The sequence below is a fragment of the Syngnathoides biaculeatus genome, chromosome 14, assembly GCF_019802595.1.
Source record: "Syngnathoides biaculeatus isolate LvHL_M chromosome 14, ASM1980259v1, whole genome shotgun sequence".
Classification (NCBI taxonomy): domain Eukaryota; kingdom Metazoa; phylum Chordata; class Actinopteri; order Syngnathiformes; family Syngnathidae; genus Syngnathoides; species Syngnathoides biaculeatus.
This window is the reverse complement of record NC_084653.1, coordinates 14855570-14874003: the sequence shown is the minus strand read 5'-3', so window position 1 is coordinate 14874003 and position 18434 is coordinate 14855570. Positions and strand designations below refer to the sequence as shown.

General features: G+C 42.0%; 1 protein-coding gene across 1 annotated transcript; it reads left to right on the top strand.

Moving 5' to 3' along the window:
* Positions 1-2825: 2825 nt before the first annotated feature.
* Positions 2826-17062, top strand: LOC133512147 (5-hydroxytryptamine receptor 2A-like). The gene is made up of 3 exons (XM_061841493.1): positions 2826-3231; positions 13096-13296; positions 15505-17062. The coding sequence occupies exons 1-3, from the start codon at positions 2826-2828 to the stop codon at positions 16305-16307; spliced, it is 1410 nt and encodes a 469-aa protein (XP_061697477.1). The 3' UTR covers positions 16308-17062.
* The last annotated feature ends 1372 nt before the right edge of the window (positions 17063-18434 follow it).

Genomic DNA, 18434 nt, shown 5'->3' with positions numbered 1-18434 from the left:
TTAAATCTTTCACTTTTTGTTTTTTAAACACTAATAATAAAGTCCATTATGGTGTTCTGGTACACACTTTGGTGCGGGCAGTGCGAGTTCAATCACTGACTGACTAGCAAGCAGTTCAGGGTGTAGTCAACCTTCTACCTGAAATTATCTGGGATGTACTCCCGCATGTGAGGATACGTGGTTCAGAAAATTAATGGATGGCTACATTGCAGGAGTGCTCGAACCTATCCCAGCTGTCAACGGACAGTACACCCTGAACCGGTTGCCAGCCAATCGAATGAATGCGTGGGTTTTCTCCGGGCACTCCGGTTTCCTCCCACATCCCTAAAACATGCATTAAATGGAGACTCTAAATTACCCCAAGATGTGATTGTGAGTGCGACTGTTGTCTGTCTCTATGTGCCCTGTGATTGGCTGGCAACCAGTTCTGGGTGTACCCCGCCTCCTGCCCGTTGACAGCTGGGATAGGCTCCAGCACTTCCGCGACCCCTGTGAGGATAACAGGGTAAGAAAATTGATATATACACACACACACACACACACACATATATATAGGGGGTCCCAAAAAATGTATACAGACTTTAAATAATTGTAAACCTATTATAGTTTGAATCATTTTCAGTGTAAAATAATTTACAAATATAATTATTTAAAGTGTCTATCCATTTTTGCGTGTGTGTATGTGTATGTTAATATAATTGCAATTTAAAAGAAAAAATGTCAATGAAAATGAAAATGTGTGCGACATTCATGAATTAATGATAAAAAGGAGGTGGGAACATGTACAGTACATATAAATAAAATGTTTTATTTTAAAACTAAGAGATCCAAATTTCCCATGTTTTAAAATTAATTGAATAAATCGCCCGAGTGTTTTTTAATGCTTTGTTCCTCGGGAGGATTATTTTTAAGACTTAGGATCACCCCTCTTTTACAGTAACCCCCTAAAACGGTAATACCACCAATACCAGCATAATAACCCGAACCCAAACCCTGATCCTAAACCCTCTACGCTAGCCTTAACCTCTTAAACCCAATCCTAATCCCAACGTGTATGGAGTTGTTTTTGACTTGGGAGTTAACCTAATTGTCACCTTAATTTTGAAATCTCAGTCCCAATGCTAATCCTCATCTTTTTATCTAACCTACAAAAGGCCTAAATAACCCTTATGCGTGATCTTAACCTTATATTTTATTATCTTTTATCTCTTATGTTACGTTTTTTACATGAAGGTCTAAATTGCTTGGCCTACTGTAATCCTTTGGGAATACTAACCAAGGAAAAAAATGTTCAAAAAATAACATTATGAATATACATTAAGACAAACACCAGACATACATAATATACTATAAAATACAGAGCCAACAAAGTGAACCCTTCATGTGTTGAGAGTCGTTTGGTGGAATTCGGGAGCCTTAAGAATGTCTGGAGCAGAAATTCAAGTTTGGAGCAAAACTCTTACCACTCTGAAGTAACTAACCCTAACCTCTAAAACAAAAACCTCAAAACTATTGTAGAATCCATGCATTCTAAACCTAAATCCCAAATGCCTGAAACTAATGCTGACCCCAAACCCAACTTCAAACCATGACCAGTTTGGGGTGTACCCCATCTCTCGCCCGAAGATAGCCGGGATAGGCTCCAGCACGCCCACGACCCTGGTGAGGATAAGCTGTACAGAAATGGATGGATGTAAAAGTGGATTCCCTAAACACAAACCCTAAAGGGTGCAGGAACGCATTAACCATTTCAAATTCTTTCAATGGGGAAAGATACAAGAGTAAATTGAGTTACAAATTAGGTCACGAAACATGAAATTCCCCAGTCAGTGTAGCACTGCACTTAGTTCATTTACAAAGGCTCATAATTTCTGAATTGTTCACAAAATACAACAAAAAGTACACTTTTGAATGGACACTTGTGGTAGCCAACTGTGACTCTCGAGAAAATAAAATGTCTTCATCGTCAGACTTGCACGGTAGGCATCAGAAATCTTGATAATGTGAATTTAATGGACTAAAGGTAAAAAGAGATCCCTCGTGACTCCACAATAGTGCATTAAATCTTGAGGCTGAGGATTTTCCCAGAACAGACACAAAGCCGAGAGACAACGTAAACGTTCATTCATGCGACGGGAGCGAGCGCTATCTCTGTGTCGCCGAGTAAAAGAGAGCGAGGGAGCAAGGGATGGAGGGAGGGTGGGAACAAGAGGCAGGGGGAGCTCCCAGTTGAGAGCGCAAAGAGCGAAGGCGAGTGACAGCGTGAAGGAGACGACCAGCAGAAATCTCTTCCAGCTCTCCTAATTCTCTTCAGGACCCCCCCCACCCCCCCGCCCCAAAACCTCCTCTGAAACCTGCAGGGGGCCCTCAGATGAAAAGCTAAAGAAGGAATATTTGGTGCTTTCGTCAATCACGTATGTGAAAGTCTCCGAGCTTCAGGTGAGGCTCGAGACCGCAAGGACACTCATGTAGGTAGGTAGAGAGGCAAAAACCCTCCCTTGAGTCGGATATTTCTCCAGAAGTTAACAGGGATCTCAGCATTATCACTCCTAATTGAAACCTTCCACCTTGAGGGACGAGAACCCTGCCAGCGTGTCCTCAAATGGATTCTACAAGCGAGGATGAAGACTGGGAATAATCACCGAGTCCTTCAATGTTCGCATCACCATGCCCTTATCTCGGTTGTTCCAGTTCATCCATTCTCCTGAGAGATTTTTGAATTTGAAAAAAAAATGGGATGGTGCCATTCACTGAGTGCTGAATGGGCTTTCAGAGAGCCAAACAAAACAAGGTACGACCCACTTCCCAGAAAATAAGGTGAAACCATGAACTTGCGAGGTGGTAGCAACGTGTCGGAGTTTGTCTCTCAAACTCTGGCAATTGGAACTCGACGAGAAGTCCTGGAACCCAACTTGTGGCCGTCGCACGCGTTCCCACACGGCCCTGCTAACACCAGCCACGTCAAGTGTTCTTATGGTGGGAATAGCTCAAACGAGGACGGGGGTGGCTGGTTCTGTCAGGACGTGACGAAGGCGACCAAGAACTGGGCGGCTCTGCTGATCCTGGTGGTGATCGGCATCACCGTGATGGGCAACATCCTGGTCATTCTGGCTGTCTCCTTGGAGAAGAAGCTCCAGAATGCAACCAACTACTTTCTGATGTCTCTGGCCGTGGCAGACATGCTCCTGGGCATGTTGGTCATGCCTGTCTCCATGGTGACCATCCTTTATGGTAAGCAGTCAGAGCTTTTGTCATTTGGTGCACTGCTCGCCGCTGACTCAATTTGTCAACAAAGTACAAGTGGGTCAGCACGGTCCTTGAGTAATTACGTCTGCCTCACAGTTCTGAGGTTCAGGTTTTGTATCTTGGGTATGGGTTTCTGAGTGGAGATTACACGTTCTCCCGCCACTTGCGTGGGTTTTCTTCAGGGACTTCATTAAACAGTCCAACAAGACGCATGTTAGCGACAATGAAAGTCGAGAAATGGCGCGGCATAGTCATTTGCATTGCTCCATCGTAGTCATCTGTACCTGTTTTCAGTTTGGCAGATGCCAATTTAACTATTTTTCATTTTTGGGTAACCTAGCCACCATGATGCAGATCAGGCCATCACCATGTCTAATTAAAAAATATTGGTTTAGGACCATGATGTGGCATCTTGGAGCTTAGAAACTCTAATGAAGTAAAGACAGGAAGTTTATTTAGTCAAGTAATAACCCCTTCTGGTGCTTTGCTGCTTTTCTTTTGGAATCTATAACCAATTGCAGACCTTTTTGGCTGCGTGTCAATCACACACAAATTAACCCAATCTGAAGGTCTTGGTTCCTACCCCCCATTAATACTCGGGTTTCACTGCCTATAATTTTAGCAACAGATTTAATTTGAAATTGGGGGGCATGGCAAATAATAACAACCATTTTAGAGGATTCTGACTTGTTTTTGAAGACCTGCTTAGTATATTAATCTGTGATCCCTTATGACTGTGGAGTAATAAGAGATTGCCTGGGAAAAAAATGACAAATTTTCAGTATTATCACTTTTATCACATTTTTCTTCTCTGGTTTTCAACAAAAAAATACTGCAAACGGAGCCAGATGTTGTTCATGTCATCTTTTTCATCATTTTAGCAGTTCCAGTGATGAGAAAAATGCAAGGGAAAAAAAAGTGAACTTATTTCCCTTACTATCAGGCAGTCACCTCATCACCTCACTTCGTTTGTAGTTTTTCTGTTCTTTTTCATTACAACATCTGCTTTACAATGCTCAGGTTCAGGGTGAGAATCAAGGTTCGGGTCTTATGTAGTTTTTGTTTTCTAACCGGATGGATGTATAGAGGTATGGATCCACATATGCACTGGATGGATTGATGGATGGATGGGTGGATGGAAAAATAGAAAGATGGATGGATAAAGGGAAATTGATGTTTCATTACCAAGGACAGATGGACCACTTTAACTTTCACACAGAGAGATGAAAGAGGAGCTACAAGGCAGCAGCATTTTTTTTAACCCCAAAAGTCATCTTTTTCTCCTTCCTGTTTGTTTTGTCTAGTCTGGGACTCTGTTTTTTTTTTTTTTTTTTTTTAAAAGGATGTTTTAATAACGTGGGCTTAATAAAATTCAGGTTCATGAAGACACCAAGCAGGAGGTTTATGTCTCCAGGCTTCTCTGAGTGTAATTCATCCACAAAGACATCTTTCTCCATATTACACGTCCTCGCGTCTTTGAAACTACGATTGACGAGTCTGTGCATCGATGTCTAAGAAATCGAAGGCGATGCTGTGAAAGCGTCCTGTCGATTGGTCGCTACCAAGGTGCCATTTGCCGACTCCCGACAGGTTTCCCATCTTCAGAAATCAGCAATATTTATCATTTCTGCCCCAATAAACGCTAGCATGACAAACAGCAACAGATCATTTAGTTTTTGATGATCAAGGTAGAGAAAAAAAAAAAAAAACAAGGTAGCCAAAATGATAACGTGCCAACTGTTGCTATGATAAGAAATAGAGAGTTAGGAATCTCAGTCGGGAAAGCGCTGATGTAGCTAAAACTCTAAAATGCTAACAGTTGCTTTGGTAACAATGAGAGAAAGAATTGAGTACAGACCACAAAAAGGCATATAGGTTTAATATATAAAATCAAAACGTTTAACCTGTACAATTGGGTTCCATTTTAAATGACAACTGCTTGACTGCTAATATGCTAAATGTTGTAAATAAATGTAAGTAAGCCGAGTAGGGAAATCACCACCGTAGTTAATATTACAACATAGGATGCCCTGTAGCTCAGTGGTTAGAGCACTGGTTTGGTAAACCAGGGGTGTGGGTTCGTATCCCACTGGGGCCTCCACTCCCTGAGAAGGGTTGTGTCAGGAAGGGCGTCCGGTGTAAAAAATTGTACCAAACATATATGTGCGTTCATCTGAGATGACATGCTGTGGTGACCCCGAAAGGGACAAGCTGAAAGAAACTGTCAGTTAATATTACAACATCCTCCCCATTATTATAACATATAGTGAGATAGCAACCACAGTAGAAAAAGCGCTAAGGCCAATCTACTATTCTACTTTTCTAGTTGAGTACTATTGCAAATAAAAATTGTTCAAATGCGAACATTGATATGGTAACGCCCTGAGTATAGAAAGTGCTAATGTAGTGCGGTGATGACTCGATTATTAACGTAGCTAAAAGGACATGAGAATAATAAAATACGAACAGTTGCTATGCTAGCAAAGAACTCCTAAAAGTTGCGACAATAACATAAAAAGGTAAATATAAATGGATACATAAATAGAAACTCATATTGAGAAATTGCTAAGACAGTTAAAATGCTAACACGCTAACTATTGGTATGCTAAAAAATAGTGGAAAAAAACTTGGTAGAGAAAACGGCAAAGCTGATCCATAAAGTTTTGGGCTAATGTATTCAGGTATTATTTCATACGTTGTTGTCCTTTTGGCATCACCACAGCATATCATCTCAGATGAACGCATATATATGTTTGGCACAATCTGATGTAACCCTTCTCAGGGAGTGGAGGCCCCAGTGGGATACAAACCCACAACCCCTGGTTTACCAAACCAGTGCTCTAACCACTGAGCTGCGGGGCCTCATATGAGAATGGATAAACTATTAACATACGTCGCACTGATGTCGGCCTGTCATAAAAAAAATTCACAACGATCTTTTTGGGAGATTGTGTGCTCATCGGCAACATGTCGCAGACGTTGACATGAATTTGAAAATGCCCACAAAATATACATAACATTTGAACTGCTCCACTCACTCTGCTAACCAGCTTTTTGCATTCACTTGCTTAAACACGCGTTTGTGTAAACGGCACCCCACCCAACACGACGTGGCTATTTTAAAGGACTTTCACATTCGAACGTGCCCAGCACAATATGTACGTTCGTGTACATTTTTGTCGCACACTTAGTTTTTCATTCGCAGCCACATTATACATTATGAATACAGTTAAGTATCGACGTAAAAGACCATATGTGACGGTTAGTATGCTATTTTTATCATTTGGGGCGGCACGGCAGCACAGCACGCTTAAAACCGAGAATGGTACAGTGAAGAAAATAAGTATTTGAACACCGTGCTAGATTGAAAGTTCTCCCACTTGGAAATCATGGAGGGGTCTGAATTTTTTTATGGTAGATGCATGTCCACTGTGAGAGAGATCATCTAAAAAGAAAAATCCAGAAATCACAATGTTTGATTTTTTTAACGATTTATTTGTGTGATGCAGCTGCAAATAAGTAGCTGAACACCAGTGATCATCTAGAATTCTGACCTTCAAATACCTGGTAGTCCGCATTTAAAAGTCCACGTATTATCCTGAATCAGATGCACCTGTGTGAGGGTCGTTAGCTCCATAAAGACACCTGTCTACCCCATAGACTCAGTAAGACTCAAACTTGTAACATAGCCAAGACCAAAGAGCTGCCCAAAGACACCAGAGACAAAATCGCACAACTCCACACGGCTGGAAAGGGTTGCGGAGAAATTGCCAAGCAGTTTGGTGAAAAAAGGTCCACTGTGGCAGCAATCATTAGAAAATGGAAGAAGCTAAAACCGACTGTCAATCTCAATCGGAGTGGAGCCCCATGCAAGATATCACCTCGTGGGGTCTCAATGATCCTTAGAAAGGTGAGGAATCAAGCCCAGGACTACACAACAGGACTTTGTCAATGACCTGAGAGCAAGACCAAGAGCTGGGACCACCGTTTCCAAGGTGACTGTTGGTAATACACTAAGACGTCATGGTTTGAAATCATGCATGGCACGGAAGGTTCCCCTGCTTAAACCAGCACATCTCAAGCCCCGACTTAAGTTCGCCAATGACCATTTGGATGATACAGAGGAGTCATGGGAGAAAGTTTTGTGGTCAGATGAGACCAAAATTGAACTTTTTGTTCATAATTCCACTAACCGTGTTTGGAGGAAGACGAATGATGAGTTCCATCCCAAGAACACCATCCCTACTGTGAAGCATGGGGATGGTAGCATCATGCTTTGGGGGTGTTTTTTTTTGCACATGGGACAGGACGACTGCACTGTTTTAAGGAGAGGATGACTGCGGCCATGTATTGTGAGATTTTGGGGAACAACGTCTTTCCCTCAGTCAGAGCATTGAAGATGGGTCGTGGCTGGATCTTTCAACATGACAATGACCTGAAGCACACGGCCAGGAAAACCAAGGAGTGACTCTGTAAGAAGCATATCAAGGTTCTGGCATGGCCTAGCCAGTCTCCACACCTAAATCCAATAGAAAATCTTTGGAGGGAGCTGAAACTCTGTGTTTCTCAGTGACAGCCCGGAAACCTGTGTGATCTAGAGAAGATCTGTGCAGAGGAGTGGGCCAAAATCCCTGCTGCAGTGTGTGCAAACCTGGTGAACAACTACAGGAAACGTTTGACCTCTGTAATTGCAAACAAAGGTTACTATACCAAATATTAACATTGGTTTTCTCATGTGTTCAAATACTTATTTGCAGCTGTATCACACAAATAAATCGTTTAAAAAATCATATATTGTGATTTCTTGATTTTTCTTTTTAGATGATCTCTCTCACAGTGGACATGCACCTACGATGAAAATTTCAGACCCCTCCATGATTTCTAAGTGGGAGAACTTGCAATATACCAGGGTGTTCAAAAAGTTATTTTCTTCACTGTATTTTCAGCAGTCAGGAAACCTTTTGTCTATTTTGATCAGCTGTAAGCTATGAAATTGCGACCGTGTGCAGCAGGCAGTGAAATTTTGACTCACGGAAAAACGAGTGGCAGACTGATGAGCCACTCATGAAAACAGTTCCCGAACCCCGCACGCCGCATGACCACTGAGTCATCTTCGGCCACGTCGCTTGTTGTGCGGCAGCCTTAAAATCGACGTCAGCGCAACACGTTTGCTGACTTTGTAGACGTCTTGCTTCGTTACGAGCGTGTTTTTGTGTTTATTGCTCAAATACAACCATGCACAGAGCACAAAAGCAGAGTAAATGAAATGGGAGAAAGGAAAAAGCAGAAGCCCTGGGCAGTGATTAGTCTCTCTGAGGAGAGGACAAACAAGTCATTAGGCAAACTAACAACAAACATACACACACACACACACACGGCGCAATTAGCTCGGCGACTCGCTGGGCGCAAACCAGCTTTTTCAATTCATGAATCAAACAGACCACATCAAAGGAGACGAGATATTTTTTTTTTTTGGGGGGGGTTCCCAGGTGTCTATTAACGTGCTCATCAGAGTACGCTGAGCATTGACAAGGTCAGAGTGTTTGGGAAGAATCTATCGTATCTGTTCAAATCAAAATCCTTCATTAAATTCAAGTCAGAAACAAATATTTTAGAAAAAAATGTTACATTTTGGAAAAATAAATATATTCAATAAAAAAGTATTTTCAATAAAAATATTAAATAAAAAAATACAAATATTGATACTTTCATTGAAAACTGTGTATTTTGAGATAAATGTATGTATGCCGTGTACAAAATATTTAAAAAATGTATAGGTTAAATATTATTATATTATAGGATTTTTTTAAGTGGTATCGTTCTGAAAAAAATGTTTTAAATCAGGGGTGTCAAATTCATTTTTGCAATACCTCAACTTTTGATTTATGATATGACAATTTGAAATTTTAGTACAGATTTGAACAAGAATCACAGAAGTTGACATCCATGATTTGCTGTTGCGGGCCACATAAAATCATATGGCGGGCCGGATCTGGCTCCCGGGGTTTGAGTTTGACACTTGTTTTAAATTCTCCCCAAGTCCCATCCATCCATTTTCTTTGCTGCTTATCCTCACAAGTGTTGTGGGGAGTGACGCTGAGACAGAGTATGTGCAATATGCACACACAAATCTCTTTTGGGGGCTGCCGTTGTTTACGAGCTGCTGGTTTCTGTGGGCTTTGGCCGCATTTGAGCCGTTCGGTGCTTCATTTGTGCTGGCACCGACTAATTTTGAAAATAAACGACCGGCGCAGAAAATGAAGTTCAACCGCTCCAGCAGGGAACCAACAACGGCCAAGGATTGTGTTCATCAGCAAATAAGAAGACGACATTTTTGATGTAGGTTTGTGTTAATTTTGTGTCTAACATCTTCTCGCTTAATGAAGCCAACAAATCAGACAAGCAAACAATAAATGAGTGGAGCACCTCAGGGAGGAAATTCCCAATTTTGTTACTTACAGTATTTGTCTAGTGGTTCAAACTTTGCTTTTTCTCAAAACGGTCACTTTAAATCAAAATGTTGGACTTCCTGTGTGTGATTCTTCAGACTGTTTTGTGGGTGTACGCATAATAGATGTACCCAGCAAATTACGTCACGACGGTAATCTTGTTTAGTGGGGTACATTTTCAAATCATTTGAAAGACCCCTGGGAAATGGTCGAAATTAGGCATAAAATTGGTCATCCAAATGAAAATGTCAGACTTCCTGTGTCTTTCCAGTCATTTATTCAATGAGATTTTTTTTTCAGGGCCTACTCATCCTTGACACATTGTCATTGGCAAATTTACCTCAAATTGGCCACTTTGAAGCAAAATGACAGATTTGCTGTGTGTTTTCATGCATGGCGTCTCGAGACATCTTTGAGTGAGTCTACACGATTGACATGTCCACCACATTTCACGTAGCAAAGTAGAACTTTCTTTGAGGGGATGCAGTTTCCCAAAATTCTGTCAGCCGTTTGGAGGGTGGCAAAAATCCTCAAATGGTTTATTGGAGTTAAGAATATTAAGGGAAGCAATTTCAAGGCGGCCTTCGCGCCGTGGGTTGGTTGAGGTCACAGGAGAGGATCGCTAATGTTTGAGTGGTCATATTAAGAAGCTTTGCGGCAGGTTTCCCTTCCGCATGAAAGCTGAAGCAGCTGATTAGCTTCACTTGAACGTGCCATGCTAGAGAGTGTTAAGAGAAATGTAATTACGCTTAAGGAGTACAAGGACAAGCGTAGGATTGCTTAATGTTAAGTCATCATTTGTTTGTTCCGCCAAAAACACTTGGCTTCATGGCGACACTAAAGAAGGTCACGCGGGTTATTTTCGCTCTAAGAGTCCTAGCTAATGAGACAGCGGAATCATCCAGTATGTTACGCGTCATTTATTGTTCACAAACACCTCCACGGCTGCTCGTTACAGCTCTGATGCTATTTAAGGCCCCCTTCAAATTTCATCATTCTGAGGCCATAAGCAACATCGCACACATTGCAGTTGTGGTATGCTGTAAATGTATCTTTGGATTGTCCCAGGCACGAATCCCAAAAATTAATAATAATTAAAGAAAGATCACCCTCTGAGGCAACTTTCACATAACGACGTTAAATTTGGAAGATGTTAATCAAGAGTCGAGCCACAAAAAAAAAAAAAAAATCTCGTAAAGCCATGCTTTGTAACATGCAGGAAGACGACCATTTTAGGTTGAAGAGAACATTTTGCTCTTCTGCTGTCAATCGTTTGTTGTTGTGATTGTTGGAGGTTAGCCAGCAAGCATGTTCGCCTTTTCGCCATTCGCATTTGAAAAAGTACCAAATAAAAAGGCCATTATGTACAATTCTAATAAATATGACTTTACCCTCAGATTGCTATGTGTTAGGATGTTAACCTTTTAGCCATTCTCATTTGAAATAGTTACTGTGTCAATCACGATCAGGATTTCAAATCCTAATGGATTTGCCTTAATTGGAACTTTTTGTATTGAGATGTTCCGTGTTACCATTTGATCTACTTTCATTTGAAATAATACCCAACTCCAGGTCATGAAGTAAAATCACTAGTGAAGTCCTTTAATTTGCTACTTCCTATATGTTACCATAGTACATATTAGCGTGCTAGAAAAAAAAAAAAAACACTCGCTTCTTATCCTTTGGAGTACTACCCAAAGACAAACATTTAAATTTCCTATCCATCTCAGCACTTCCTCAACACTGTTTGCTCTCTTACCATTTTAGCCTGGCAGTTAGCATGTTGGGATTTTAACATTTTTCCTTTGAAAAAGTATCAAAGTACCCCTTTTGTTTGATCATGAGTTTTATCGTACACACCAATTGTGCTTCATCTTCGCCACATTGATGTGGTTCTCGCCCCTCCTCAGCGAGTCGATGGCAAGATCACACCTGATTACGGTGCGTCACCGTGCAAAGATTCATCATCCAAAGATTCACACCTATTTCAGCCCATTGGATCAACTTTATATGTAAACATGTCACGTTAATGGTTGTACAAATGTAGCATTTGAGTTTTTCTCTCAGTTTGATACAGGAAGTCCTGACGTCCTCACAGGGATAGCTTTCACAAGCAGCCGTTTCTTCAAGCTAACGGCTAATCCTGAGTCAGTCAAGCACATGAAAACAAGCACACATATATGAAATAAATGTAAATTAAGAATAAATGTATTTGTACTTATATTGTTTTCTAATGCTCTAACCTTTGTAAGGCAGTGATTCGAGTGATTCAGGACTGCAATGACCATCACTAACTCAGACTTGAGCAGACTTGCTGTGTTTACCAAACTCGCGAGACATAAAAGTCTGCAGCTCGCGCTCAAAAGCTCACCATCTCAGTGTTTAGTTTATGACAGGAATTTCAGAACAATGTAGCCATAACATTCATCATATATCACTCAGGTGATCATATTCCCCCCATTCTAAAAGTTTAATAGATCTCATTTCTTTTTGCAGATAATACCCTGTCGGGCACAATCATATATAGGAAATGGACAGGACGTCACACTTTCATACACTACCTACAATAATCCATCCATTTTCCAAGTCACTTACCCCTACAAGGGTGGCTGGAGTGGTAGCGCCGATCATAGTAGCTAACTTTGGCCGAAAGGCGGACTACACCTTGAACTGGTTACCAGGCAGTCACAGCCAACATCCATCCATCCATCCATCCATCCATCCATCCATCCATCCATCCATCCATCCATCCATCCATCCATCCATTTTCTTAGCCACTTATCCTCACAAGGGTCACGTGGAATACTGGAGCCTATCCTAGCTGTCAACGGTCAAGAGCCGGGGTACACCCTGAACTGGTTACCAGCCAATCGCAGGGCACATGGAGACAGACAACAGTCGCACTCACAATCACAACAATGGGCAATTTAGAGTCTCCAATGAATGCATATTTTTGGGATGTGGGAGGAATCCGGAGTGCCCAGGGACAATTCACACAAGCACAGGGAGAACATGCAAACTCCACACAGGCAGGGCCGGGATTTGAACCCGATCCTCAGAACTGTGAGTCCAACGCTTTCCACCTCACTCACCATGCCGCCATAGTCTATGTATTTAAGTATATTAATACTTTGTTGTTAAAATAACTCAAAGGTATTCAAAACTCAAAGTGTAATACTGGATTTGCCTGTCATGACTTGAGAGTGGAGAGTAAAAATTTGAGACTTGTGCCTTGCAAATTAATGACTCAGTCCCACCTGTGGACCCCAGGGTATGATTTCAAATCCTTATCTGCCTTTGTGCTTGTTGTTCTCTGGTAGCTACGTGTTAGCATAGCAACACGTAGCATGTTAGCTCTTGAGGATGTGACAGTGTTCGGTAATCCCTGTCGCTCGTTCAGATTACGGCTGGCCTCTTCCGTCAGAGCTGTGTCCCGTGTGGATCTACCTGGACGTGCTCTTCTCGACGTCCTCCATCATGCATTTGTGCGCCATCTCGCTGGACCGCTACATCGCCATCCGGAACCCCATCCAGCACAGTCGCTTCAACTCGCGCACCAAGGCCCGCATCAAGATCATGGCCGTGTGGACCATCTCGGCGGGCAAGGGCTAACACACACAAATGCGCAAAGTCGTAGCATGTTAGCATTTTAGAAATGCTCATTTGAAATAGTAAACAAGTAGCTGTGAGTAGTAGGATTTCAAATCCTTCAGAATCATCCTTAACAGGCCTACAGGCCTGATTATAAGCCTCGCCCAGTACATTTGTAAAGGAAATACCAATACCAAGTGCAAAAGCCGCAAGTGCCCACATTGAAACAAGAGATATTTACAAAGACGTTACACAGAAAGAGTTTTCAAAGTTTTAATACCTTATCTTACCTTAACATAGCAACAACTTGGTAGCACGAACAGGGCTGGTAAAAAAAAAAAAAACAGCCGCGGCAGCTACACGGTAGCACAACCCCGACAGGGCCAGTTAAAAAAAAATCCCTAAATCACTGAGAGGCAGCACTAACACAGCAGCAACACGCTAGTGCGGCGCTAACAGGGTTGGTTAAAAAAATATACCGGTAAAAATCACTGAGACATGGCACTAACACAGCAGCAACCCGCTAGCACAGTGCTAACGCCAGCGCAGTGCTAAAAGGGCCAGTTAAAAGAAACATACGGGTAAAAGTCACTTCCTCGGCACATATATTCCACCAGTCTCACTCTTACCTTTTCAGCTCAAGTGCCCCTTGTGGCTGTTAGAAAAAAATGCATCACCGCATAAGCCGCAGGGTTAAAAGCATGTGAAAAATGTCGCGGTTTGTAGCCCGGAAATTACGGTAGGTTTCTGTCTTCCTATATGTTAGCATAGGAATTATTAAAACAACACAGACACCTACACTAAGCATGTTAGCGTTTTAGCAGTTCTCATTTGAAATAGTATCACACTACAGATGTATGTCTCTGTGTGTGAATATATGGTGTGTGTTGTGAGCGCATATCAGGGTGCAGTTGTGTCTCTTGGTCTGCTTCCAGCTACAACATGAGCCAGCGTAACACTCCCTCCGGAGACCACCAGGCCGTCTGTCTGCCGCCATGCTTAAACACACGCACGCACGCACGCACGCACGCACGCACACAGACGCACACAGGTACAGATGGTATGGCTTGACAGCATAAGCGACACTTGCCATGTGCGCTGAATCTGCATCTGTTATGACACAGATGGTTTTTATTTCCCTGCGGTTCCGCGTTACAAATATTTAATATGCTTTTGTCATTTCTAATCAACGTTATAAGACCACGGCCGGATCGTGTCATCATCAGCAACAGTTTGTTGTGCTATGAAAAACAACAGAGAAAGAAGCATCATCTGCGAGGAGGTGAAAGCATCGGCCACGTTGCCACAGCAACCGGCAGACGCTCGCTGTGCTGCGTTAGCGCTAGCGTCGGCACTAATGTCGTTACTGGTCACACTCGTGTGTGCACCCTTTGTACCAAACCTAATCAAGTTGTAAGTCATTTTCCCCACACACAAAGATGAAGCAAATTTTGAGTTTTGGAGTAGCAACAAAAAGAGTTGGCTGTTGGCACACAACCAAGCAAAGTGGGATGTTATTTCACAGAATTACAAATCCTGCATGATGTTGTTGTGATGTATAAAATAGTAGCGCAAATTGGTTTCGAGGTAACTATCAAAGTTGCCTACCATCCCCTAAGAAAACCTTTGGGCTTTACCTTTAACACACAGCCCAGCAAACGTGAGATATGATGTCACCCAGTCACGAATCATGTGAGACGACATTAGTGACAAATGCTAATAGCAAGTGTTGCATGTTCAGCTTTAGAACCATGTCCCACTATTCCGGCAGCTATCAAAGATCAGGGGTTTGCTTTTCACACAGAACTCAGCAAAGTTACATATGATTTCACACCGCAACACAGAATCCCAAATCCTGCATGAGGACGTTAGCGCCAGGTGAGACACATGCGTAAAATTTCACCGACAATGGTTTTCGACATAAGTAAAATAACCGTCAGAGTTTAAACTTCTATCAAGTGTAAAAATGATCGCAAACTTTGGACATTTTCTTGATGTACTCTTTCATTCTGGCTAACACCAGTTGCTACGTAAATCTGGAGTAACATTAGTCCATGTGGAAAAATGATCACAAAAACCAGATATGCAGTACAATTAGTTGTGGCAAGGGACGGCAGTGTTACGTACTGCATGCCGTAGATATTCCCGGATATGTTTGGCACATGTCCCCCTTGATAAATGAGGGTTAATTGTACATGATTTAATTTCCTGTGCACAGGGATCTCCATGCCCATCCCGGTCATGGGTCTGCGCGACCGCTCCAAGGTGTTCAAGGACGGCAGCTGCCTGTTGACCGACGACAGTTTCGTGCTAGCCGGCTCCTTCGTGGCCTTCTTCGTGCCGCTCACCATCATGGTGGTCACCTACTTCCTGACCATCCGGGCCCTGCAGAACGAGGCCACCCTGTGCTTGGACCAGCTGGTCCCGAGGCCCAAGTGGGGCGCTGCCTTCACGCTCAGCTTCTTCCCGCAGGCTTCGCTGACCTCTGAAAAACTGGTGAGGCGTGCAGCGGGTGTTGGCCGAGGGAGTGGCGGCGGAGGGCCGGCGGGTTCTTTGTTTGGGCGGCGCACCATGCAGTCCATCAGTAATGAGCAGAAGGCCTCCAAAGTCCTGGGAGTGGTCTTCTTTCTCTTTGTGGTCATGTGGTGCCCCTTCTTTATAACCAACGTGCTGGTGGCCGTGTGCGAAGCGCCAGCCTGCGATGCCGCCCTCATGGGGGGTCTGCTCAACGTGTTCGTGTGGGTGGGCTACCTGTCTTCTGCCGTCAATCCGCTCGTCTACACGCTGTTCAACAAGACTTACCGCGCGGCCTTCCTCCGCTACCTGCGCTGCCGCTACGCGCCGCCCTCCAAGAAGCCCCTGCAGCTCATCCTGGTCAACACCATCCCCCCATTGGCGTACCCCTCCATTGAGGGCATACGCAATGTTTCCCCGTGCCCCGATTTCTCTTTTGCAGGCCGGGAAAAAGAGCGCCAAGAACTGGACAGAAACATGGGAGACAAGGACGAAAGCTGCGTGTGAACGGCGACTAACGATCCTCTATGACAACTATGCACACTAAGCACAGCCCGACCTATGTTAGCGTTAGCATTAGCGTATCATCAAAATCGGGATTTTCCTAATTCTCACTGTTGCATTGTAACACCAAGCACAGCCCTAACTCGATTGGCATTAAAATTACTTTAGCGTTAGCTTTAGTATTATTCTACCTGTATTCATCTGTAAACATTAGCCTCCTTCATCTTTGTCTATTTAAATTAGCTTTTGTCATAACCTATTGTGTACTAACAGTAAGCATTACCCGAATGTGACAGCGTTGATCTGGAAATCCATTTCAATCTGCACATCTAATTGTCACAAACAAGCACAAAGAACAGCCCAAACATGATAAGCAATAAATATAGCTCAACATTATATAACATAACAAGATACTCGACTCTGTCTGCCTGACTACAAAAAGGATAAAAAGGTGTCATTTTAAAATCGGAATTGTTAGCGTACTAAAACTTGTTCTTTTAACATATAGCAACAAGCAATTATTTTTCAGATATGATGTCAGATTTATTCAGACCTGTTTATACCAAAAATGAGAAATTGCGTCAAAAATTGGAATTGCGGCAAAGTGAGAGTCAAAATTTTTTTAAAAATTGCTGCCCCAAAATGGGAATTACACCAAAAATGTGAGCTTTGTTAAAAACGGGTTGAAAAAATGAAAAAGGATCAGGCAGGAGTGGGAATTGTGTCAGGAGAGTGAATGTGCTACAAAAAAAAAAAAAAAAAAAAAAAAAAAAGGGCAGGGGGGGAATCCTCTCAAAAATGGCAATTGTGCCAAAACTGAGAATGTGCATTGTGCTCAAACTGAAAATGGTGCCAAAATCATAAAACATATCAATAAAGGAAAACTTTGCCCCCCCCCCAAAAAAAAATGTGTGAAAAGTAGCAATTGTGGAAGAAATGTAAATTGTGCCAAACATTAGTGTCAATGGCGGGAAAAAATATGGGAACTGTACAAAAATTTCAAATTTGGGAAAAAGAAACAAAATTTGAGTCAGAATTAAGAATCATGCAAAAAAAGGGAAGTCTTTTGGAACATGGAAAAAAATAGAAATCTGATGACAACAGTTCTAAAAAAAAAACACAGAACTGAATTTTACCAAAAAAAACTTTGTTACAAAGGAGAAATGCTAAAGAAAAAAAATGGGAAAAAAACGGAATTGTGACAAGATGTGGAATTTGTAAAAATTGAACAAAAAAAAGAACTGACAAAAAAACAGCAAAATGGTAACCATGGAAAATTGAAAAGATAAAAAATAAAAAATTGTAAATGTGTCAAAAAATGGGAGTTGCCAAAAATAGAAACTGCAAAAAAAAAAATGTGTAAAAAATGTAAATGTTAAAATTGTGAATTGTGCCAAAATAAGGAATTGTGTCGAAATTGGAATTTTGACTAAATGTGAATAGTGTCAAAAAATGGTTCATAATGTCAAAAGTGAGGAAAAAATGTGTGAAGTGTGGCAATATTGTGAGTTACTCAAAATTGGGAAATGTAAAAAAAATGGAATGGTTCAAATAGTGAGTGTTTTGCAGAAAATGGGAGCAGTGATCAAAAATGTGAATTGTGAACTCGCCCCAAAGAAAAGTAACTTTGGGACATTTGGGACCATGTTGGTAACTGAACGGAATTCTGCATGGATGTGTGACGTGTGGCCAGGAGTGACCGCCTGATATGAGATGTCATGTTTATAATTATGCACATATGTACAAATGATGATGTGTAATAAGAGTGCAGTATGTAAACTCTATATTTTATATTCTGGGCGGAGCTGTATAAATGAACGGAAGAGTTACTTTTTTTTAATCAATGAGATGTTGGTGATGACGCGCAACTTCGATGTCAACCACTCACGCGGAACATTCCGGATTCACAAAGAAACTGTGGGATTTTTTTCCAGTGGGACGACTTTAAAAAAATGTGGCGTGAAATATGAAAGGAGCTCGGAGTCCAATCGGCTTTCTTTTTATCAAACGCCAATAAAGATGACATTCTCCTTTTTGTTTGTTTCCTTTGACCTGAATACGGCGTTCATTTTTCCATCTCATTACCCCGAACCCTGGTTTCAACGCTAATTCTTAAAATCCTGATTTAAA